Here is a 25,989-nt window from a genome sequence, read left to right on the forward strand (position 1 = left end):
CCCCTTAACCTTCTCTTCTCCAGGCTAAACATACCCAGCTCCCCAAGCCGTTCCTCATAAGGCATCATTTCCAGGCCTTTGACCATTTTGGTTGTCCTCCTCTGAACACATTCCAGCTTGTCAGTATCCTTCTTGAACGGTGGTGCCCAGAACTGGACACAGTACTCCAGGTGAGGTCTGACCAGAGCAGAATACAGTGGTACTATTACTTCCCTCGATCTAGATGCTATACTCCTATTGATGCAGCCCAGAATTGCATTGGCTTTTTTAGCTGCTGCATCACACTGTTGACTCATGTCAAGTTTGTGGTCTACCAGGACTCCTAGATCCTTTTCACATGTACTGCTCTCAAGCCAGGTGTCTCCCATCCTGTATTTGTGCCTTTCATTTTTTTGCCCAAGTGTAGTACTTTACATTTCTCCTTGTTAAAATTCATCTTGTTTGCTTTGGCCCAGTTGTCTAATCTGTTAAGGTCATTCTGAAGTGTGATTCTGTCCTCTGGGGTATTAGCCACCCCTCCCAATTTGGTGTCATCTGCAAACTTGCTCAGGATGCCCTCAAGCCCATCATCCAAGTCATTGATAAAGATGTTGAATAAGACTGGGCCCAAGACAGAACCCTGTGGCACCCCACTAGTCACTACTCTCCAGGATGAAGAGGAGCCATTGATGAGCACCCTTTGGGTTCGGTCAGTCAGCCAGTTACAAATCCACTGAATGGTAGCATTGTCTAGCCCACATTTTACCAGCTTCTTTACAAGAATATCATGGGGCACCTTGTCAAAGGCCTTGCTGAAATCAATATAGGCTATATCCACAGCATTCCCTTCATCTACCAGGCTTTTAATTCTGTCAAAAAATGAGATCAGATTAGTCTGACATGACTTATTTTTCAGAAACCCATGCTGACTTATTTTTCAGAAACTCAAACAGCAACACCAGGATTCCTAGGAGGGGGGTGGCTTCTGAAGAGAGGTGCAAACTTATATGTGCTTGGGTTGCAGGCCAACCCTTCCACCCTCCGCATTAGATAGGGAGAGAAAAGGACCGGCGCTGGGTTCTTTCAGTGCCCAGACATGTGCAGAGCCGGCACAGGGAAGTCGCTTCTGCGCATGTCCAGACATGCGTAGAAACGACTTCCGGTGCCACACCGCTGGGTGAGTCTGTGATCCCTTATTTTTCAATGCTGAACTTGGCAGCTATGGGGAAGTGTAGTCCAGGAGCTGCTGGGGACCCAGGTTGGGGAAACCCTGCTTTAAGGCAACTTTTATGTTTGGCCTGCAAAGATGGGACCTGCCCACGTTTATATTTTCTTGTATTTTGTTTTCCTCATGGCCTGTGTGTGTGTGTTTTTTTTTTAAAAAAAAGAGGGCAAATTGAAAGAGAAATTGTATGGCAAGTTGCAGAAGAATAAAAGGTTGCGTTTGAAAAAAACCCACACAAAAACTGGGGGGTGGACTCCTAAAGATTTTATTGGGGGGGGGCAAAGACCCCTAGGCCTTTAAGAGGTGGTGCCTATTCCCTACCCCGTGTCTCAGGATGGTTACAACATAAAAAAAAACATAAAAACACAAAACACCACGCTTTAAAAGGGCATTAGCTGTCAAACAGCAAAAGGCCTGGTTAAAAAGGTGCTGATTTGCCTGGCTCCTAAAGGTGTATAATGGTTTTTCCAACTTTTGTATGGATTCTTTTATGGGAAGTGAGTTTGGAGCTATCAGCGAAGCTCTTTCAACAGGGGCAACACAACAGGGGGCGGGGGGGTGCCGCCCGAGCTCCACTCTGCAGGGGGCAGTGCGCCCTGGCCCTTCCGCACCTATCGACGGCGGCCAACGTGGCCGCCATCACGGAGAGGCCGCCTCGATGCTGCTGGCTGCCATCCGCCACTCGAGGCTTGGGAGTAACGGGGGCAGGGGCATCCCGTGATGCAGCATCACACGTCAGCGTCGCGTGTCTACGCAGACGTCATGCGACGCTGCATCGCGGGGTGGTCCCTCCCCGCAACTCCCAAGTCTCACTCGGCGAGGTGGAGGCTAGTAAGAAGACTCGATTACCGCCGCGGCAGCTGGAAGCTAGTTGCCGCTGCGGCGAGCGAGTCTTTTTTTTGGGCGCTGCTGCTCCGAGCGAGGCTTGGGAATCGGGGGGGGGTTATCCCACAACGCAGCGTCATACGCATGCGTGCAACATCACGACACCCCGCCCTCCGGTTTTGCCGCCCCAGGTTCCGCTCTAGTGCGCATGCTCTAGTGACAGCTGGGGTAGGAACACCACTGTCTTCCGACATTCCACGCACTGATAGTGTTTGTCCCCTGTATGAATTCTTAGATGGGAAGTGAAATTGTGGCTGTGACTGAAGCTCTTTCTACATTCCACACACAGTTTCTCCCCTGTATGAAGTGAGAGGAGCGCCGACTGAAGCTCTTTCCACATTCAAAGCACTGATAGGGTTTCTCCCCTGTATGAATTCTTTGATGGAAAGTGAGATTGTGGCTGTGGCTATTGAATTTTATAACAAATAAAAATACAAATATCTTTTTTTAAAACAATAAGTTTTATTAATTTCTTTCTTTAAAAACATAGACGTACAACATGCATATATTTCATATTCTTCTTCTCTTTCATAACATTTTACAAAAAGAAAATAGAAAAGGAAAGAATAAAAGAAAAAGAAAAAAGAAAAAGAGAGAGAAAAAGAAGGGGAGGAAAGATACTAATATAGAAAACAAACAAACAATCTGTATACAAAAAAAAGACAAAAAGAAAACCATTACATCTCTCTACAGTGGAACCTCGGTTTATGAACACCTCGGTTTATGAATTTTCAGTTTATGAACGCCGCGGACCCATCTGGAACGGATTAATTCACTTTCCATTACTTTCAATGGGAAAGTTCGCTTCAGTTTATGAACGCCTCAGTTTATGAACAGACTTCCGGAACCAATTACACCCATGCTTCAGTTTATGAACGCTTCAGTTTAAGTACTCCGCGGACCCATCTGGAACGGATTAATCCACTTTCCATTACTTTCAATGGGAAAGTTCGCTTCAGTTTATGAACGGTTACTCCGCGGACCGTCTGGAACAGATTAATCCACTTTCCATTACTTTCAATGGGAAAGTTCGCTTCAGTTTATGAACGCTTCAGTTTATGAACAGACTTCCGGAACCAATTGTGTTCATAAACCGAGGTACCACTGTATATGTACAATCCACACCTTCTTTGTGAAAACTTCCAATTATTCACACTGTAATCTACATATCAACCTTATTTTATCGCACAATTCTGAATTTACATCTACATTCCCCCCCCCTTAAGAAAGTCAGGTTCAACTTTAGTCTGCCATTAGGATTCTGGGTATACCACTACTATTTAAATACTCATCAAACATCCTCCATTCCTTCTGTGTTTTTTTGTTTCGTTTGTCCTCTTATCCTTCCAGTGGTTTTTGCTAACTGTAAATATTCTATCATTAAAGTTTGCCAATCCATTATGCTGGGTGCATTTTTGTTTTCCCAATTTCTGGCGACCAGGATGCTTGCCGCTACAATTCCATACATTAACAATATTCTTTTTGTGGTTTTAATATCCTCTGGTATTATATTTAATAAAAACATTTCCGGTCTTTTTCTAAATGTGCATTTTAACATTTTTAAAAGTTCTTCATAGATGTTATTCCAGTACCTACATATTTCCGGACAATTCCACCACATATGTATTAGAGACCCTTTTTCCAGCACATAGAATATTTATTTTTATACTTATTGGCTAACTTTTCTGGTGTTTGGTACCACCTGTACATCATTTTAAAGATGTTTTCTATTAAGTTATAACAGGCGGTAAACTTTAAATCCAGCCTCCACAGTCTTTCCCATTGCTCCATCAGGACATTGTAGCCAAGGTCTTGGGCCCACTTCACCATTACTGGTTTAACCTGCTCCTCTTTGAGTTCCCATTCCAACAGCAGGTCATAAATATGTGAAATACGTGAAATGTACTTCCCATCACTCTGTATTAGTTCTTTTTCAAATTTTGATTTTTCCTTTGCAATGCCCAATTTTTTATCCTGATTAAACCTCTGATTTGAAAGTATTGTAGCCAGTCCGAAAGGTATTATTTTCTCTCTTCATATTTTTTCAATATTAGCTCATTTTGTTTCTTTTCCAATAAGTCCTGATAGGTGGCGATCTTTATCTCCATATTTAGTGTCTTAACTGTTATAACGTTTGTTGATGATGTCCACGAAGGGATCCTGGGTTCCAAAATTCCTTTGTATTTTACCCAGATCAGGTATAATGATTTTCTTACTAAGTGGTTCAGGAAACCTTTGTGGACCTTAACCTTATCGTAAAGTACTGGGTAGGTAAGAGTGCCAGCCAAATCGATTTTCCACTCCTTCCAGGTCTAATATTTCTGGATTTTTCAAAGTTACCCATTCCTTTAACCAGACTATGCCCGCTGCCGCATGGTACAACTCTAAATTTGGGAGAGCGAACCCCTCCCCCTTTCCTGTCTGTTAGCAGCTGGTACTTTATTCTTGGTCTCTTACCATTCCATATAAACTTTGTTATATCTTTTTTTCCACTCCTGTGTGCGTTTATTTTTTTATTTTTAAGACGGCAAATTGTATGGTAAGTTGCGGAAGAATAAAAGGTTGCGTTTGGAAAAACACACACAAAAAGGTGTGTGTGTGGCCTTCTCAAATATTTTATGGGCGGGGGGCAAAGACCCCTAGTTGGTGCCTATTCCCTACACCTACATGTCTCAGGATGGTTACAACATAAAAGCACATCATCAAAGCACAAAACACCACAATTTAAAAGGGCATTAGATGCCAATCAGCCAAAGGCCTGGTTGAAAAGGTGCCAATTTGCCTGGCTCCTAAAGCTGTATAATGTAGGGTTATCAGATGTCCCTGGTTCCCAGGGACAGTTCCCAGTTTTACCAATCTGTCCATGGCCAAAGATGCCAGCGGCAAGAGGTGCTGTGGCCGCTGCTGTTGCCAGTGTGGACAGCCAGGTTAGACCATAGCTGCCAAGTTATCCCTTTTTTAAAGGGATTTTCCCTTATGCTGAATAGGCTTCCTCGTGAGAAAACGGAAAACTTGGCAGCTATGGGTTAGACAGCTGTTAGACAAGCGGGAACATTCCCTCTCCCGCTCCCACCCTCCTCCTCCTCCGCCTGCTCCATTTGCGGCTGATGCTGCTTCCACATCTTTATTGGTGCTTTGGCGGGAACCTTGCCCCGAGGGCTGAGGGGAGACGTGGAGGGCGCCGGCATATGGTTTATGATGTTCCTTCCCAAACGTCCGAATTTGAGAGGGGTGCAGATGCAAGGAAAGAAACGCTGATGGCAGTCATAAAGGCTGGGCGCTTTTATTGCCCGACCAATGGAGACACCATCCTCCCACCTCCTCGCTTGTAAATAAAAATAATAATACTCTGCCAAATGGCTCCACCCTCTCCCCACACAGTATCCCTATTACATTTTTCTCTACTTAAAGCGTCAGACAGAAAATAGGGGAGGTTCATATTATAATAGCTTTCGTTATCTATCCGTTTGTATTCCTCATGTGCCTTTTTCTGGGACGACCTGACTCTCTGTCCCCTCTCTACCCCCCCTTTGTTCCTTCCTTCCTTTTCGGTGACGCTTCCAGGAATCCCAGAAAAGAAAAGGGGGGCCCTGAACCCACGCACCCACCAAAATAGAGGAGGTTCATATTAAAATAGCTTTGGTTATCTATCCGTTTGTATTCCTCATGTGCCTTTTTCTGGGACGACCTCTCTCTACCCCCCCATTTTGTTCCTTCCTTCCTTTTCGGTGACGCTTCCAGGAATCCCAGAAAAGAAAAGGGGGGGCCTGAACCCACGCACCTACCGACCCACACCTCCCTCAGTTCCAACTATCCCATCCTAATTTTGCTTCCCCTTCTCTCTTTCCCCCTCCCCACCCTTCACCCATAACCAAGGAACCTGGCTCTGGTTGCCATGTAAACTACATATGTTTACAAAAGATTGCTCCCTACTAATAATCCAGATGCTACTGTCTTTTAACCCCTTGGCTGCTGCAAAAGAGTGTCCCTGGATTCATTGAAAAAAATCTGGTAATCTGGTTTTTCTGACCTTTGTATGGATTCCACATTCCACACACTGTTTATTCGGGGGAAGACCCTTATGCCTTCAAGAGCTGCCACCTATTCCCTACACCTAGAGGTCTCAGGAAGGTTACAAAATAATAACACAACACAAAAACACAAAATACCACATTTTAAAAGAGCATTAGATGTCAATCATCCAAAGGTCTGGTTAAAAAGGTGCTGATTTGCCTGGCTCCTAAAGCTGTACAATGGTTTTTCCAACATTAGTATGGATTCTTTTATGGGAAGTGAGATGGGAGCTCTGACTGAAGCTCTTTCCACATTCCACACACTGATAGGGTTTCTCCCCTGTATGAATTATTTGATGGGTAGTGAGACTCCGGCTGTAAGTAAAGCTCTTTCCACATTCCACACACTGATACGGTTTCTCCCCTGCATGAAGTCTTTGATGGGAAGTGAGAGACAAGCTCTGACTGAAGCTCTTTCCACATTCCATGCACTGATAGGGTTTCTCCCCTGTATGAATTCTTTGATGGTTATTGAGAGAGGAGCTCTGACTGAAGCTCTTTCCACATTCGAAGCACTGATAGGGTTTCTCCCCTGTATGAATTCTCTGATGGGAAGTGAGATTGGAGCTCTGAATGAAGCTCTTTCCACATTCCACACACTGATAGGGTTTCTCCCCTGTATGAACTCTTTGATGGAAAGTGAGAGAGTAGTTATTACTGAAGCTCTTTCCACATTCCACACACTGATGGGGTTTCTCCCCTGTATGAATTCTTTGATGGAAAGTGAGAGAGGAGTGCTTACTGAAGCTCTTTCCACATTCCACACACATATGGTTTCTCCCCTGTATGACTTCTTTGATGGGAAGTTAGAGTGTTCCTCCAACTGAAGCTCTTTCCACATTCCACACACTGATAGGGTTTCTCCCCTGTATGAATTATTTGATGCTTAGTGAGAGAGGAGTTCAGACTGAAGCTTTTTCCACATTCCACACACTGATATGGTTTCTCCCCTGTATGAATTCTTTGATGGGAAGTGAGAGAGTAGTTATTACTGAAGCTCTTTCCACATTCCACACACTGATATGGTTTCTCCCCTGTATGAATTCTTTGGTGGTTAGTGAGATGGGAGCTCTGACTGAAGCTCTTTCCACATTCCACACACTGATATGGTTTCTCCCCTGTATGAATTCTTTGGTGGTTAGTGAGATGGGAGCTCTGACTGAAGCTCTTTCCACATTCCATACACTGATAGGGTTTCTCCCCTGCATGAATTCTTTGATGGGAAGTGAGATTGTTGCTGTGACTGAAGCTCTTTCCACATTCCACACACTGATATGGTTTCTCCCCTGTATGAATTCTTTGGTGGTTAGTGAGATGGGAGCTCTGACTGAAACTCTTTCCACATTCCATACACTGATAGGGTTTCTCCCCTGTATGAATTCTCTGATGGGAAGTGAGATTGGAGCTCTGACTGAAGCTCTTTCCACATTCCATGCACTGATAGAGTTTCTTTCTGATGAGATTTTGTTGATGGGAAGTGGAATGGGAGCGCTGACTGCAGCTTTCTGCACACTCCAATTTTTTACCTGGCTTCTCCTCTCTGAAGATTTTGTCATGGTCACCTTTGTTCTCGATTTCCAATTCATCACAATCTGCAACGGAAACAAAAAAGGGATTAGAGCCTCAGGAACAAATGGAGAAGAACTGAAGGCAGTTGGGGAGGTGTTCATTAGCTGTGTTGTTTATCATTAACCAACATTTTTATTATTAGATTCTGATGAGTTGTTGAATGTTACTTTGTTTGATATATAGTAGTGTTCAAAATTTCTGGAAGAGTTTTGGGGGAAAGTGTTTTTCAGAGGGTTGCTCGCTCACAACACTTCTTTTGGAGTAATATCATAAAATTATATGTCAATGGAAAGATAATTTAATCAAGAATGCAATCCAACGGACTTCCGGCATGGCAAAATGGCGAGCGGCACGCGACCGTGGAGCTCCTAGGAGCCACTGATGTGCCCAAGCCGCTTGAACAACTTCGGAGCCGTTAAAACCGCTGCCAACGCTGCACAGGAGCCGGGAGAGCCCGGTGGATCGGCCGGGGAGCCGTTGGGGCCCCCTGCTCCCCCCTCCCGCCGATCGCAGGAGCCGGGTGTCCGACCATCAACACCCGGCGGGAACTGCCGCCGCCAACACACGAGTGCTGGGAGAGCCCGGCAGATCGATCGGGGAGCCGTCGGGGCCCTCTGCCCCCGCTCCCCCCTCCCCCGATCATCGTGAGTAGAAGCCGGGTGTCCGGCCATCAACACCCGGCGGGAACTGCTGCTGCCACCACCGCACGAGCGCCGGGAGAGCCTGGCAGATCGATTGGGGAGCAGTCGGGGCTCTCTGTCCCTGCTCCCCCTCCCGCCGATCGTGGCGAACCGCAATCGGGAGCGCCTGGCCTCCGGGACTCTGAGTCCTGAGGAGGTAAGCCCGGACCTCGTGGCCGCCGCCATTGTCACCGCTGCTGCCGCCGCCACCGCCAACAAAAAAGGAGCGAGGAGAAGGGACCTGATCCGAGCCCTTGCAGCCCTTGCCGCTGCAACATAGCGCCGGGATCGCCCGGCCTTCCAGGACCCTGGGGCCGGTAGAGCCCACGAACCTGCCCCCTCTGTCCATTAATGAGACTGGGGTAGATCAACGTCTAAAGGAAGGCCTGTCGGAAAAGGCTTTGATTGCAGACTGAGGCCGTCATTCCAAGTCTAGGCCCAGCCTGAACCTGCTCCTCTATTTGTCTATTTTTGAATAAAAAAATTTATTTTTTATTTTTGAATATTTTCAGCGGATTTTTTTATATTTTTCTTTTCTTTCCCTTTTCCCCTCCCCCCCTTTAAATTTTTCTTCAGTGGAAACGAAGATAAATAGAAAGGGGAAAGAAAGGGAAAACACACACACACAAAAATAACACCAAAAAACTTTACCTAATATTTTTAGTGTTCTTGCCATTTATCACCTCCATCTCCCACCTTTTGACACAAGACCCCCCTTTCTTTCCGTACATTTTGGACTTTTGAGGGACCGCAGCACAAAGCAAAGACGGGGACCCCCCCCCCAGGCTCTCGGCCCCTTTTGCTTAATTTCTATCATTTTCAAGCTGGCGTCCTCTCCCTCCAACCTCTTTTGCCTTGGCTTGGCTCTGTTTTTTTCCTCCTTGATGCATAGAGGTGCCCTTTGGAACCCCTCATAGACTTTTGCAGCCCCCCCCCCAAATATCCTCTCCTTGTTTTTGATCTCCATCTCACTGGTTGCTTCCCACCCCCACCTTTGTCTTCTATCCCTTTTCTCTTTTTCTCACTTTCCTTTTCAGTTCCCTCTTTCTCCCTTCTGGATCAAACCTCCTCCTCATCTACTCTGTCTATTGACCTGTCTCCAAAGAGGAAGCATTTCCTCCTCCCTATTACCCCCCCTTGAAAACGGTTGTCTTTGTTTTGTCTTTGTCTTGCCTCCTTCATTCCAATATGTAACCCTTCTCTTTAAATCCCTTCCAAAATACTCAATTCAATTTCCCCTTATCTTCCCCTCCTACCCCACTTCTCATTCCCCCACCTCTTCTTTTGTTTTACACCCTCTTTGTTCGCTGGAGTGCTCGCTTGTCCGTCCCTAAATCGAACCTCCCGTCTTTCGCTTGTTTGTTTGTCTACTTTCACCTGTTTGTCTGTCTGTCCATTGGTTTATCCGCCTCTCCGAGTACCTGACCACCACTTTGACAGCACTGCTGAGGCGAATACGACAGTCTCTGAGAAGTTCTTATAACATTGCCAAGGGATGACACAAATGATTGCTTAATCCAAACGCTCTGCAGAAGCCACCAGTCAACAACGCCTGACTAGTCCAATAACCCAACACCCAGAAATCATAACCGCCATAATCCCTAACCCCAACACGTCCCACTCCGAGAGAATGCCAAACAAACCTCAAACCAAAAACGCCAAGGAGATGAAGGTGTCACCAACTAAAAAGATGGTAAATAACATTGAGACCGCAACACCTCCTCAAAACGACGAAATATTACAACACCTAAGAGAAATGGAAGAGAGGATGACAAGTAAACTGGAAGCTGCAGTGGAAAATGCAATGACCCCCATACAACTACTAATCAGCAATCTTACCTCCAGAGTGGAAGCTCTAGAAAAGAAGAATCAACTGCAAGAAAGAACAATAGAGCAATACCAGGATGAAACCGCACGTATGAATAAGAAATTGTACGAACTGGAAAGAGAAAACGAAGAACTGAGAATTAAACAAGCAGACATCGAAGACCGAAACAGGCGCTGCAACATCCGCTTCCGCTACATTCCAGAAAAAGCAGAAGAGAAAAGCCCAGCAGACCTAATTGTAAGCTGGTTGAAAGATACAATCCCAAATCTGACACTCAAGGTATCCGATCTGGAGAGGGCACACAGAGCTTTAAAAGTTATGCCAAAACCTGATGCTCACCCAAGAGACATCATAGTGTGCTTTTCATGCTACAAAAAAAAGGAAGAGATATGGAACAGCCTCAGAAACTCAACCAACCTCCAATACAAAGACAACTCCATATTGGTCCTACAAGACTTATCCTAAGACACCCTAAATCGGAGAAGAAACCTACGCCCATACACTCAGCTTCTTAAGCAAAAAGGGATTCGATACCGTTGGGGCTTTCCCTTCCGTCTCATTGTGGCAACCGATACAACACAGTACATGGCTACCAACGAAACGGAAGCCCAATAACTACTGAGGAACCTTGGGCTTGACCTTCCACTGGATCGGCAACAGAAAGAGCTACCAAGCGACAGCCGATATCAAGAAAATGGAACAGCAGTAAATGAATGGATGGAAATAAAGAGGGGAAAGAGACAACAGAAGCAACACGTCAAGACTCGCCGGTACAACCATCTACCATCGCTCACAAAATCATTCTACCGAACATACTCCACAGGACGCCAGACCATGATCAACCGAACCAAAACATCACTGAGGAACAACCCTACAACAACACCAATCATAGCTGAATGAAGCAACCGGAAATCATCTCGAACTGCAGGACTGGTGATTCCCCTCCCCTCCCCTCCCCTCCCATAGGCCTTAAACATAGCTAACAGCATCAATATCCCCCCAACACCTCACCTCCATAGATCCTACCCCCATCCCCAACCCCACCCCGACACCAGTCCAAACAACCTTAATCACATTCCCCATCAATCACAACTCATATCTCCAGTATCCCTTCCATACCAAACAAGAGAAAAACAACTCCCCCAGCATCCATAACACAACTCACTATCAGGCTAAAACATAATACATATTCAATAACATGGTGGCCTCAGAGCGTGCCAACACATATACACACTCTAATACATCAGTAATGTTGCTATTAACATTGGCAACGTTGCTCACGAACCTAACATCACAAAACTATTCTGCACCGTCTCGCTGATCATCCCCTATCGCAAACAACGAGGGGGAAGGCCTGTCTCTGAGCACAGCCCTTCACATCAGCCGAGACCCAGGACCAACCGGCTAATCACCAAAAGGTCCAAAATACCCCAAATGAACACCTATATAACTACATATAGGAGACCCTCTATAACACGGGTGTCAAAGACAAGGCCCGCGGGCCAAATCCGGCCCGCCAGACCTCGTCATGTGGCCCGTGTAGCCGCCGCTTGCCTGCCCAATGCTTGCCTGCCCGTTCGCCCGCCGCTTGCCACTCGCAGCTTTCCCTCCTCTTGCTGCTTGCTGCAGAGGCGTTTCCCTGCAATGCCTTCAATGTCCTACAGGGGGCGCAGGGCCCCGCAGGCGGGGAGGCGGTGGAACCTGAGAGCGCGTGCGCCCAGCTCCTTCCCCTTCCTCGCCCTGTCACACTTCCTCCGTTCCTCCGAGTCCGAGGCGACGAGCAGCAGCTGCAGCAGCGACGGCGCTGGCCGGTCGAGCGCCAGGGCCGTCTTCAGCTTATCTGGCGCCGTGGTGCACAGATTCCTCAAGCGCCCACACCCTCACCCCCACGTTTCCCTCTGGGCGGGCAGCGGCTGGAGGGCGGCTCCTCTGGCTGGATGGAGGCTCCGGGCACCATGCATCGCGGCATGGTGGAGGCGGGCAAGCGCTGAGGGGCGGCTCCTCCAGCAGGGAGGAGATGCCGTGGAGGAGCAGGGGGCGTGTGAGAACCATGCACCCCTTTTTGAACTCCTGAACAACAAGAAGATATGATTCTGGGGTTTCAAAAGCAACTTTAAAAACCCAAACCAGAAACTTGTTTGTTACAGCAAATGGGGAGGAGCAGCAGTGAGACTGGGCGGGGAGGAGAGGCAGAGAGAGTATGTTAAGTTTCAAGAGAGCAAGAGTGAGATTGATGGTGGGGGAGATGTTTAAGAGAGGAGAGAATAAACTTTTTAAAAAAAATCTGCACTGATCGAGGGAGGATCTCCAGGATCTTTCCAGCAGTTCTCCCGAAGTAATCACCATGTAAACACAGCTGCTGCAAACCCCAGGAGTTACGAGAGAGAGAGAGAGAGAGCGCTTTTACGCATGTATCTCTGCACCCTGCCAAGGTTCCCCCCCGCACCCCGCTTTTCTTTTGAAAGGCGTTCCGAATGAGTGGAAAGTAATCACTGTGTCAGTTAAAGTGAGTGTTGCAGGGAAAGCGGATCCTAGGCGCTGTGTGTGTGTGTGTGTGTGTGTGTGTGTGAGAGAGAGAGAGAGAGAGAGAGAGAGAGAGAGAGAGAGAGAGAATCCTGGGCTGTAAACGCCTCCTCCAAACACAGCTGCTGCAAACCCCAGGAGTTACGAGAGAGTGCCCGAGAGAGCTTTTACGCACGCATCTCTGCACCCCGCCGATCTCTCGCTTTGGGTGGAAGGTGTATGTATTTAAGACCCAGACAAGCTGGACAAAGGGACCCTGCTTGGGCCGCTTTCCCGCAGGGCCCTAATGCGCCCCGGCTTCCTCGCCCCGGTGGAAGAAGGCGGCTCGCGCTCCACACTCTGCTCCACTTTTGTGCGCTTCATGGAAGCAAATTGGAGAGAGACCCATCGCTATCCTCGTCCTCCTTTCTCTACAACCCAGCCCACCAGTAGCAGATAACAGGAAGTCCAGGTAACTGGACTTCCATTAGACTGCAGCTTTGTGGGGAATTACATGACTGAATGCTCCTCCACTTTTAAAATAATACACCAAGACAGAAATTTAAAAGTCAAGAAGATGGTGTCTAGTGTGTGTTTGTTTTTAATCTTTGATTATCTCTTCCCCATTCCCATGGAGGAATAGTCAAGCAACAGAGGTCTCTATGACATTTGGGGCGAACACAACCCGGGAGACACCACCCACACATTTCAATCCGGACGCCACGGTACAACGTCCAGACTGGACAGCATCCTGCTCACGCATGGTCTGATCCCCTTAGTAGAATCAACAAACATAGGCAGCATCAAAATCACAGACCATGCCCCAGTAGAAGTCACTGTTAAAATAGGTGAAGAAACACAAACCACCCCATCATGGTCTTTCAGTCCCATCCTAACCACAAACACCCAAATTAGAGCAAATATCACAAAAACTCTCCAAAACTATTTTAAAGAGAATGATGTAGACAATATAAATACTCCCCTCTTATGGGACGCAATGAAAGCGGTGACCAGAGGAGCTTGCATAAAAGAGAAAGCACTCCTTAAAAAACAAACCTCTTCAAAAAATAACAAAATAGAACAAGATATCATTGCCCTCTCATCACGTTACAAACAAACAGGATCCAAAAAACTACTTAAACTTCTAGAACAAAAAAGAAGAGAATTAGACTCCTTAGAAATCAACAAAACAATGATCAATATTTTATATTCTAAACAGCGCTTCTATGAATACGGAGGGGAAAACTCCAGACTATTAGCAAATAGATGCAGGAAAAAAGCACTTAAAACAAGAATACACTGCATCACCAAAAAAGACGGCAACATAACATTTCCCCCGAAAGAAATAACTTCTGAATTTGCAGAATTCTACTCCAACCTGTACACCTCCCACAACCCAACTGAGGAGGGAATTAGAAAATTCCTAACAGGACTGACCATGCCCACTTTAACCGATGAAGAACAGGAATTCATGGACAGCCCTATCACCCCCGAGGAAATAGACACGGTCCTTAAAAACTTGAAATCACACAAAGCCCCGGGCCCAGACGGCTTCACAGCTGAATTCTATAAAAAAATTAAAGAACCCCTGATGCCCTACATGATACGCCTATTTAATGATATCATGAAAGGGGGGCTTATTCCCCAAACATGGAATCACTCCAAAATAGTTTCCATCCCAAAGCCATTGAAGGACAACCTCAAAGTAGAATCTTACCGCCCAATCACATTAATAAATCAGGATTACAAGATATTCACATCAATCTTGGCCAATCGCTTAAAAATCTTCCTAGGCAATTTAATAGTCCCAGACCAAACCAGTTTCGTCCCTGGTCGCAATATTACAGACCCCATCAGGAAACTACTAAACTTAATCGACCACAGCAAGGCAACTAAACTTCCACTGACAATTATGTCCCTAGATATCCTCAAAGCTTTTGATTGCTTAGAGTGGAAATACTTATTAGCAGTACTAACTAACATGAAATTTGGCCCCAACTTCTTACAAATCCTCAAACAAATATATTCCCAAGCCTCAGCAAAATGCAGAATTAATAATATGGACTCAAACACCATAGCAATCCAAAGAGGCACAAAACAAGGATGTCCGCTGTCTCCATTCTTATTTATCCTGGCTTTGGAGCCCCAAGCAATCCGAATCCGAGCAGCCACAGACATCAAGGGAGTGGAAATAAAAGGCAGAAATTATAAATTAGGGCTGTTTGCAGATGACCTAATGGTCACAACATCAGACCCCTTAAATACAGCAACCTTCCTAATCAGAGAACTCAACACATTTGCAATGGTGTCGGGCTTACAAGTAAACTTTGGTAAGAGTTTGGTAAGAGTTGGTCAGAAGCCATGTGCTTCAACACCCCTCCCCACATCCAAAAAGAACTTACTAATATCACCAAAATAAAACTTTGCCACACCAAATTCAGATACCAAGGAGTACAAATAACCCAGAACCTCAATAAATTATACCTCCACAATTACAAACCCCTGTGGCGACAAATAAACAAAGACCTAAAGAGATGGGACAGTATGAGTTTCACTCTTTCAGACAAAATAAAAAAAATTCCTTCAGTAGCACCTTAAAGACCAACTAAGTTTATATTTTGGTATGAGCTTTCGTGTGCATGCACACTTCACAAAAGCTCATACCAAAATATAAACTTAGTTGGTCTTTAAGGTGCTACTGAAGGAATTTTTTTATTTTGCTTCGACTCAGACCAACACGGCTACCTACCTGTCTTTCAGACAAGATAGCCATGGTCAAAATGGTCACCCTCCCAAAACTAACCTACCTATTCCAAACCCTCCCAATTTGGATCCCCCCAACCAAACTTCGTAAATGGCAGGGAAAATTACACTCTTTTATTTTCTCACATAAAAAACCAAGGATTAGCATCAAATACCTTCACCTCCCCACCTCAGCAGGATGGGGAATCCCCAACATAGAAACATACTACAACGCCAACCAAATACGCCATATAATCCCATATATACTTGAAGACGAGACAAAACAATGGGTACACCTGGAGAGGGACTCAATTGAAAATATCTGCACCACAGCATACCCTTTCCTCCCAAACAAACTAAGGAAGATTCCCAGAACACTCAACAGATACACACAAACCATGTTCAAAGCATGGAAAGCAGAAACTAGTAAACTATCTCCAACCCCATCCCCATTAATTCCCCTGGCTTACCATCCCTTGTTCCATCATGCAGCACAAAACCTCCAGATGAAAACCTGGCGAACCAAAGGTTTACATCGTTTAATGGACTTCTATCAAGACAACAAACCTTTTTCAACACAAGAAATACAGGACAAACTAGAAGACATCCCAATGCCCTGGTTAGCACAACATCAACTACATGCCTTTCTAAATAACCCAACAGTAAAATCGGCAGCAACTAGACCCCTGACAACTTTCGAAAGCCTCCTCCAAATGTTAAAAGGACATGGAAAAGGGATGGTATCTGCAATATACAAAATACTACTCCAAAATCCCACAGACCCCTTGGACAACCTAAAAAGACAATGGGAGGATGACATAGGATATGAAATCAACCCTACCCAATGGACTAGAATGTGGTCGAAACCCCCTTCAAATCTATATCAATGAAAAGAAAAGAACTCTCGTTGAAACTAACTTACAGATGGTACCTGACTCCAAGGAAACTAGCACTAATACGTTCAGGAACCTCATTGAAATGTTGGAGGATGCACCTCCATAGGCACATATCTCCACATGTGGTGGGAGTGCCCTAAAATCCAATCATTCTGGATGACATCCATGCAAGAAATCTGTAAGATAACTAAGCAAGTGCTAGATATTACCCCAGAATTGGTTTTACTAAATATCTTTCAAGATAACAACGCTCACTCAGATCACAAAGAACTTATAATCCACCTATTGTCAGCAACTAGAAACATCATAGCCAGGCACTGGAGGGACATGTCAGGGGTAAGCATGGACCAATGGTACCAAGTTGTATGGGAAACGGCCCTACTAGAAAAACTAACCAGTAAGCTGAAACTGACACGGGGACAAACAGAAGAAGACACCTTCACCCCAGTATGGTTCCCCTTCATCACATATACAGCCCAACAAGACAACGACAAAAACTTACCGTCGGCATACAAATCAATATGGCTAACCTAATCAAAACATCCTCCCTCCCCACTCACACAAGGAACTAAAGATCATCACAGCCAACCACAAATGAGCAATCACATCCTAAGATGAATCCCGACCTCTCTCACCAACAGAGAAGCACGAATAAACAACAGAGAACCTGCACAAACTACGCTGACGCCGAACCCCTACACATATCAAGAAAAACAGAAACATTGACAATCCACCACACCCAACTCCCCATCCCACCCACCTCTTTCCCCCCTTCCTCATAAAGTCTCAACAAGTAAAATTGATGTGTAAAAATGATGCATGAGACACTGCACTACCTTTGTAACCCAATAAAATCCTTAATAAAATAATTATTAAAAAAAGAAAGAAAGAAGAATGCAATCCAACAAAGTTTTTTTAGTTACCCGTATTCTATCAAACGTTATAGCCAAATAACCAGAAAAAGGAAGCACAACTTGCTTAGGTTGACTTTTCTCAGTGTGTTATGTGATTGTTATCAAGTTGGAAGCTGCCCACAGTGGCTGGGACAACCAAGCCAGATTGCTAGGGTATAAATAAAAATTATTATTATATCTGCAATGGTACCTTGATTTAAGAACTGTTCTGTTCCGGAAATGATAAAGTTTGTAAACCGAGGTACCACTGTATTATTATTACCTGAGATTCAATAAGCCTAGCTCTTCTCTGGGATGAATTTTGTTTGGCCCAGTCATGGCATCCCCTCCATCTCCAATGTCAGTCGTCTCTTTGGTCAACCCAAGACTGACAGGAGCAAAAACAAAAACAGAAAACCTGAAGCCACTTATCTTTCCTAACAATTCTCAAGCTGACATTTGAGATGGCCTGGGCAGTTCAGACCAGCTCAATCGTGGTAGAAAAAGGAATAATTTGAGGAAGATTGTTCAAAGAAAAAAATGTAATTTACTGTTTATTGTGGGGGTGTTAGGTTCCCAGGTGCTATAGGGGGTGCTGTAGAGCTCTGCACCATATCTGCACATGTGCAGGAAACACTTCTGCGCATGCGTGAGCGATTTGGCGATTCTGCTCATGCATGAGCGGTGAGACCCGGAAGCAACCCTTTCCGGTACTTCCAGGTTGCCGTGGGACACAACCTGAAAAAAAGGAACATGAAGCGGACGTAACATGAGGTATGACTGTAGAGGTATTTTTCGAATTTCCAGGCACATATGACGATATGATGAATACCAAGAGAGGCCACGATCCCACGAATCTCCTCCATAACCTCCTTATGCAGATCTCTCTGGTCAGGATCCAGCAATGCCCACTCCTCGTCCGTGAAACGAACAGCAACATCTTCAAAGCACACTGGACCCTAAAAGAAAAAGGGAAAGAAGAGTAGGAAAGAAGGAAGAGAATAAAGAAGGAAAGAATAAGAAAGAGGGAGAGAAGACAGAAAGGGAGAAAGGAGGAAGGAAGGAAAGAAAGAAAGAAAGGGAAGCGGGGGGGGGGGTCGCCGCCTTGATTCGGCGCCAGAGAAGAGCGGGAAGGGACCCAGGGGCAAAAAGCATTTCCTGCGCAGCGTGAGGCAGCGGGTGTCGGTTTTAGGAGAGGTGCGTAAAGCCACCTCACAGTTGTGCGTTTGCGGGGAGGGTGCTGAGCCGCGGCAGGAGGAGGAGGAGGCGGCTTGCTGGGTCAGCAAGTCCTGAGCCTATGGGATGCAGCAGTAGCACTTTGAAACCACCTCCTCCTGCCATGGCTCGGGGCGCTCCACGCGGCACTGCTGGGTGCTTTGTCGGTGCTTCAGCAGCAGCAGCAGCCAGTTCCAGGTGGCGAGCCACGGCAGGAGGAGGAGGATTCAAAGTGCTACAGAGCACTGCTGCATCCCAGAGGCTCGGGACTCTCCATGCGGCGCTGCCGGGCGCTGACCCGGCAAGTCGCCTCCTCCTCCTGCCGCAGCTCAGCACCCAGAACTGGCTGTTGCTGTTGCTGCTGCTGAAGCGCCGACAAGGCGCTCTGCCCCATTTGCACATAACAAAAAATGTATTTTGGCGCCAGTGAGCAACATGGCTGGTTTGGGAGAAGAAGTGTGAGTAGGCGAGGCCGGGAGCTGAGGGCCCCGGGTCCGGTCAGCTGGCCCCGGAGGGTCCCCTATGTACCGTAGGGTAGCACTTTGAAACCACCTCCTCCTGCCGTGGCCCGGGGTGCTCCACGCAGGGCTGCTCCGGCCACCTTTCTAACTGTTTCTAACAGGGCTGCTCTTTTTTTTGCGGCTCAGGGTATGGCTTATTTTCGTGAGCGAGCGAGGGCGAGTGAGAGGAGAGGAGGGCAGGGTGGCCTTGCCTGGCTGCCCGCCGGCCCACGGGTGGCGAAAAGAAGCATGGCAGGCACCGCACTGCCAGAGGCTGGGGAGAAACTTTCCATCGCCTTCGCCCTCCCCTGTTGAGTCAGACGCGCCACCTCAACCCAAGGAGGGACAGAGGGAGGCGCTGCTCAAAGGTGCCCTTCCTCCCCCCATTCACCTCCGCCGGCCTCCACCCTCGCTTCCCCGATGCGCCCTGCCACCCTCAGCCAGCGCAGAGGCGCTATACCGGGGAGGAGAGGCTCCTTCCCCGCCCTGGCCTGGCTTGTCTGGAAACGGCACCGGGGGGGGAGCGTAGGGGGGGGGGAGAAAAAGTAAGCAGCATCCTCCTCCTCGCGCTTTAGCGCAACCGCAGCGAGGCGCTTGTCCGGCCGGGAGCAGCGGTTGGCGGCCGCAGGTAAACGGTAGGCAGAGGGGTGGAGGGAGGGGAGAGGGCGTGCATGTGTGTGCGTCCAGTCTCTGCGTCCAATCCTTGTGTCCGTGGGGCACGTGCGCAGTAGCGCAGACACAGGGACACAATAATAACAATAATAATAATAATTTATTATTTATACCCCGCCCATCTGGCCGGGTTCCCCCAGCCACTCTGGGCGGCTAGGACTGGACGCAGAGACACAAGCATTCCAGTTTGCCTGGACTTTATTATATAGGATTATTATTATTATTATTATTATTATTACACAAGCATTCCAGTTTGCCTGATGGATGGATCCACTTTCTCCCCTCCTCATGAGCTGTTCTGGGGGTTCCCTCCCAATGCCTTAGAGTCAAATTCAAGGGGTTCATGGGGGTATGGCGAGAGGGAGGAATGGGGGGCAGCCCCCATTTTGCAGCGGCTGGTGCTAATTAGGTGAATCCAGGCCACTATTTGTCCTCATTTGTCCTCTGCTTAGAAACCAAATTTAGCATTCAGTGCTCAATCTACAAATAAAATACGGTAAGCCTATTTTGGATGGCCATCTGTCTTGGATGATCTAGCAGAGATTCCTGCAATGCAGGGGGTCTCCTGGCTCTTGGGGACAAGCAGGGAGGGTGGCTTCTGACAAAAGGAGAGGGAGCCACCGGTGGCTCCTCCTTATCCTGACTCACCCGTGCCTCTTGACCTCCCTCCTCCCACTTGCCTCCATCCTCTTCTGCCTCTGATTCTGGACTGCATTCTGCCACAGAGTCTCCCAGTTCACTAAGCCCTGTTAGCCCTTCAGCTTCTGACACCTCCTCTTCCCAGGCTTCTCCCTCTTCCCCCTCTGACCACCCATCCTTCTTCTACCTCCACTTCTTGGGCTCTGAGACATCTTCCCTTCTTGGTTCCCCGGCTGCATCCTCCCACCATTCCTCTGTGCCCAACCAGTCCATGACATTGCTCCATCCCTCGGCCCCTGTCCCCACAAGGCAGCTTCCCCTGACCTGATCTGGTTCCACAGCTGCTGCTTCCCTTCTGCCCCCATGAATAGACGGATCATGAGGTCTTGCCGGCATCATTCTGTCACCTGCAAGAGAAAAAAGGTAAACAGGTCGCCAGGAGTGCCTGCTTCTCTCACAGGTGAAACAGGGCATCTCTAACTACAGATGGGCCTTTGAGAAAGCCTTACCTGCTGAGAACATTTAGACGTTTGTGCCCATTTCATATGTTTGCTGTGCAGAAATACATCTCCCCTCCCCTGGACCCTTGTTCCCAATTGTCTCCCTCCAAAACAACATGAAAAGAACCATCAGATGAGTTGGGAAAAGAACAGAATGAGGCCAAATGGAGAAAAACCACCTTCCTCCTAACCTACTGAGAGCGTTTGGAAGTTTGTGCCCATTTCATATGTTTGTTGTGCAGAAATACATCTCCCCTCCTCTGGACCCTTGTTCCCAACTGTTTCCCCCACCAAACAAGATGAAAAGAACCCTCAGATGATTTGGAGCTCCAACAGAATGAGACCAGAGAATAACCACCTTCCTCCTTACCCAGCGGCCTCTCTCTGGTGTCCAACGGAGGCCTCTCTGCCTCACAGGAATCCAGCTCCATTTCTGCAAAATGGTCCTTTCCCTGAAAAAGAAACAAGGATTCAAAAGAGAGAATGGTGAAGAATATTAGAAAGAGAATGTCAAAGACTTCAAGGGTGAGAGATCTCATTCCATGGATGCTTTCCCAGAAAACGGATGGGCCATCAGTTGACCATTATGGGATATTCTCTGTCCTGTTTTGAGCCTTTGGGGAGTATCCAGAGGAAAGTCTCTCTCACCTGCTTTCTCTCCTCTGCCTGACTCAGGAGGAAACCTTCGGCCACGGCCACGGCCTGGGAACTGGTCTCTGCTCCGCATTCTCTCACCCAGCTCTCCATCTCCGGGGGAAGGACAGCCAGGAACTGAACCACCAAAAACAGGGCTTTCCTTCCTAAAAAAGCTAAACATCACTTTCCTCCTCCCTAAAGAAGCTCAACAACTTTTACGTGAACTCCAAAAAAACAGGGCTTTCCTTCCTAAAAAAAAGTTCAACAACTTTGACCTGAACCCCCCCAAAAGGGGATAGATCACTGCCAGTTTTTAACTCTGTGAGTAGATTGCAGTCTCCTGGAAGTTGGCCACCCCTGCTCTAAGAGATCGGAAGGAACCCTTTTAGTCTTCTGCCAATTTCTGTCTGTTGTAATGAAAAAGTCTAGGAAATCCTACAAAGGAAATACATTGTTCTGTTACAGAATTTGTAGGACATGGGTGGGGGTGGGGAAATGGTTCCTTGAGCAAGCATGGATGAGTCTTGCTTGGAACCAGGGCTGGATTGCACCGGATCCCAGACCATGAGCTCTCTTTTTGAAAAGAAAGAGAAGGAGGAAGAAGAGAAGACCTCGCCCTGACCTGGCTTTGCCCCCCCCCCCGCACGAGCAGATCAGGCCCCCCAGGCACCCTCCCCTGCTGCAGCCCTGGGACCCCCACCGTCTCCCCACTGCACCCTCGGGGGGGGGAGGGGAGAGGAGACTCACCAGATCATCCCAGGAGGGGACAGCGATGCAGCCCTTGCAGGAGAGACACCAAAGCAACACTCCCCCCTTCCTTGCAGGAAAGGACTGGAGAGGGAGGGGCCTTGGCTCTGGAGGACCTGGCCCCCCTCTTGCTTCCTGTCCTCTCTAGGAAGGGAGCTCGGTTCCCTTTAACCCCTGTCGTTTCCCCCCCTGTCCTCTCTAGGAAGGGAGCTCGGTTCCCTGGCCCCTCCTTGCTTCCTGTCCTCTCTAGGAAGGGAGCTCGGTTCCCTTTAACCCTTGCAAAGCCGAGCTCGCCGAGCTTAGCCCTCTCTCGCTTGGCAGAACCTCGGCTTTTTATTATTATTATTTTATTTAGGGGTCAGCTGCCCCCCTGGCTACGCCAATGCCCAGATATCCTTTTTCTTCGTTGGACTCTGAGCATCTCCCTCTGTTGTCCGGAAATCAGAGGAACAGCTTGCAGGGAAAAGCGCTTTGCAGGAGGCAAGGAGCCTCCTCCTCGAATTCAGGAGTGGAGAGGGAGGAGGGGATCCCTGGGGTCATCTAGTCCAACCCCCATCAATGCAGGAATCTCAGCTCAAGCATCCATGGCTGATGGCCATCCAATCTCTGCTTAGACACCTCCAAGGAAGGAGAGTCCACCCCCTCCCAAGGGAGACCTTTCCCCTGCCAAACTGCTCTTAGATGTCCCTCAAGGCAGCGGGTCCTGAGTTCTAGCACTGCTGAAACCATTGCACTGGCTACCAAGGAGGAACCAAGTAAAGTTCATAAAAAATAAACCCTATTCTCATCATGAATGAGTAATAGTTTCTTATGCACCCTTTTTATGCTACCGTAATCAGGGCCGTCTTAAGCATATCAGGCGCCGTGGTGCGAAGATCCCTCCGGCGCCCCCCTTAGAGAGCAGTGTGGAATTTCTAAGAGGTCAAAACCACACATTCTGGAACAAAACTAATCACAATCTCTGTAGGTTCATATATGCATTTATTACATAACATATGTGAACCCCTTCCACACAAATCATGTTTGAGCACTAACAATTATCTTCCTATGTACATGATCAGAAGAAGAAAAGACAGAGGAGGCTTCACCATGAGCCCACCTGAGACAGGGCACTTCAGCAGGAGGTGACAGATCTGTGTCCTAATGAAATTTACCTTCTTCCTCTCATCCTGATTGGTGCACAATGTCAGGCAGAGCCTGGAAGGAACAGCACCCAAGGTAAGGGAAGTAGTGGAAGGGAGAGAGTAGAGGGGGAACCCTGTTGAACCGAGAAGAGCATTATTCAGCAGCATTGGGCAAACAAATCTTACAAGAAAACTGAGAAGAGTTTTAAACAATGAGTAGAAAATATGAAATGGGCAGTAGCATTTAAGACAATATTGAGAGGCTTAAGAGAAGATGCCAGGTAAGAGTGGTACCATGACTGTCACATGTGAACTGACCCTGTACATATGATTAAGAAGGTCTACTGAATCACAGGAAAAGGTTAGTCTGTTTAGACAAGGTTTAGTAGAATGTTGACCAAAGAAAACAGAATATAAAAGTCAGAGGAAACCCTGTTCCTGCATCACTTCAGTGTGGGACCTATTGTATGAACAAAGCACTTATGAAAATAATTATATTCAGCGCTTTTCTTCTAGAAAAAAGGTGCTGATACTGCAAACCCTTGAGTATCCCCAGAAAAAAAGCACTGATTATATTCCCAGTCATCTTCAGCCAGACAGGTATGGCTATGGAGGAAATGAACACTGGATTTCTATCTAAAGATGCACATCAGAGCTCTCAAAAATATATGAGCTCTCTCCGCATGCTGTTTTAAAATCTAAGGTTTAGTTATACCTATTCAGGAAGGCCAAATGCCTATTGGTCATGCTGGCGATGATTTGATCACCCCTGACAGTCCTTAAGGAAGAAATAAATAAAGCCCAAACACTTGGGGAACTATTATTGATTGACTAAATACCAATTTATCTTATTTTGTATTTTTCATTCTGTGTCACCAAAATGATAGCAATCTCTGTCAAACAATCTCTGTAGAGAAGTGCTTCTCTTATTTTGTTAGCAACTGATGTACACTCATCATGGAAAGCAATTGTATTCAATCACATCTCCCAAAGAGTGATATGACTATGACACACAATGTGTTGGCTATCAACTCACATTTTACTAATTCTAGTAAGATATATAGTTTCAAGGAAGGTGTTATGAGGTCACACTGTGTTGTGTAACAGAGGCAGCATCATTCAGATCATGCCAGTTTTCCTTGATGCAATTGATGCTTTGGTACAAGGACCTACTTTAGTGGAAACACTAGAAAAGAGCAACCACATTGTCATACATATGAGGAAGTGAAATTAAAAACAGCATAGAAACAAGCAGAATTATTGGAGGTATCCACATCAAAGGATCTTGCTAACCTCAAAAGAATTCCTGTTCATCCTTCAACCAATTGTTCTGATAATAATTTTCCATAAGAAGGAAGGAGGTTCATGAACAAATTTGTTAGAAATCCAGCATCTCTGCTTCAAACTTCAATGTGTGCTCTGATTTGCTTGCATAAATTCCATAGAAGCAGGCTTTGTCATTGATTCTGATGTCAGAAATGGTTCTGCTATACAATAGGAAGGGACATGGATCGGGGCGTACCCAGGATCAAAACGGGGGGGGGGGCGACAACTGATTATTTGCCATCGCCCTACCTAATTACTGGCTTTTGTTGGTGGTTATAAGTGTCGGAGTGTGTGTTTTTGTAGGTTGTAAGCCACCTTGAATTCATTTGGGGAGTGAAAGACAAGATGCATGTTTTGGTAAGAATTACCTTTTGGTAAGAATTGTCTTTGAATTTATATGGACAGATTTTTGCCAATCGAAGATTGCCTAATGTCAGGTGGTGACAAGGAAATTGGGAGGATTTATTTGAAAATATGGTCCTCAAAAATCTGCTGTTTGAATATAAAACATAGATCCTCCCCCCTCTCCAAAACACATACTGAGGTAATAAACCCTCTCCGTCTGCAACAGCAACCTGCCGTTCTTTCTACCTGTTAAATGAAATGCCAACAAAGCCAGTTGCCTCACCGGGCGCTATCATTCGCACCTGCGCAGGGGTGGCCTGACACGACTCCGTGCCCCAGGGGTACAAAGGACCGCTTCCACACGTGTCTCGCCCAGAGCCTTTTAAAAGCAAAACGGGGCTCGGCGCCACGTTCGCATCACATGCGGCGCCAGAGCAGGGTCGCCGCCTCCGCCCACAGGCTCCATTCCTCGCAGTTCAAAGCCTGTGTCACAGCCGGGCGGAGGCCGGGCCTACAACGCCCCCCCCCCCAGCCTTCGACCCCCGAAGGGAAGCGGCCTCCTCCACCCGCCCAGCGGAATCTCTCCCTCCTGTGTGGCTGCTCTGGGGCCGCCTCTGCCCTTCCCGCGGGGGCCCCAGCCGGGCTCCCGCCGCTTGACGAGTTGCCGTTGGACCGGCTGCCTGGCCGTGCGGTCCTTCCTCCCCCCCCCCACGGCTCCCTCACCTCGAGCCCCACGGGCTCGCGCTCAGCCCCGGCCAGATGGCTCTTTGCGGTGGTCCAGGCGGAGTCGAGGCGGTGCTGGGGGCGCGCGCTGCGCCGCCCCAGGCTGTCCGCTGATGCCGCCGAAAACGTCGCCGGCGCAGCGGGAGAGAAGGAAGCAGAGGAAAAAAAAATCTCCCGCCGCTGAGCTGGACTCCGCCCCTTCCTTTCATGCTGCCCAAGCAGCTGAGGGCTCCCTGCGCCCCCGGTGGCAGCTTCAGGCACTGCAGGGCTCTTTCCGAGATCTGATCAGC

General features: G+C 47.4%; 3 protein-coding genes across 3 annotated transcripts in view; 1 reads left to right on the plus strand and 2 right to left on the minus strand.

The window, feature by feature from the left end:
* Positions 1-25,989, minus strand: part of LOC132592032 (uncharacterized) — a 124,205-nt gene that overhangs the window by 45,550 nt on the left and 52,666 nt on the right. The window lies entirely within an intron of this gene.
* LOC132592025 (uncharacterized) lies at positions 2,532-25,459 on the minus strand. Its single transcript, XM_088668858.1, is given in 7 exon segments — positions 2,532-6,924; positions 6,926-7,754; positions 18,105-18,231; positions 20,623-20,705; positions 21,169-21,250; positions 21,447-21,598; positions 22,182-25,459. Coding segments are annotated over 6 exon segments (1,815 nt in total). The 5' UTR covers positions 21,546-21,598; positions 22,182-25,459; the 3' UTR covers positions 2,532-6,329.
* LOC148686062 (uncharacterized) lies at positions 10,090-11,017 on the plus strand. The gene is given in 2 exon segments (XM_088668864.1): positions 10,090-10,580; positions 10,582-11,017. Coding segments are annotated over 2 exon segments (612 nt in total). The 5' UTR covers positions 10,090-10,101; the 3' UTR covers positions 10,715-11,017.

This window comes from Zootoca vivipara, chromosome 4 (assembly GCF_965207765.1).
Source record: "Zootoca vivipara chromosome 4, rZooViv2.hap1.1, whole genome shotgun sequence".
NCBI classification, from domain to species: Eukaryota; Metazoa; Chordata; class Lepidosauria; order Squamata; family Lacertidae; genus Zootoca; species Zootoca vivipara.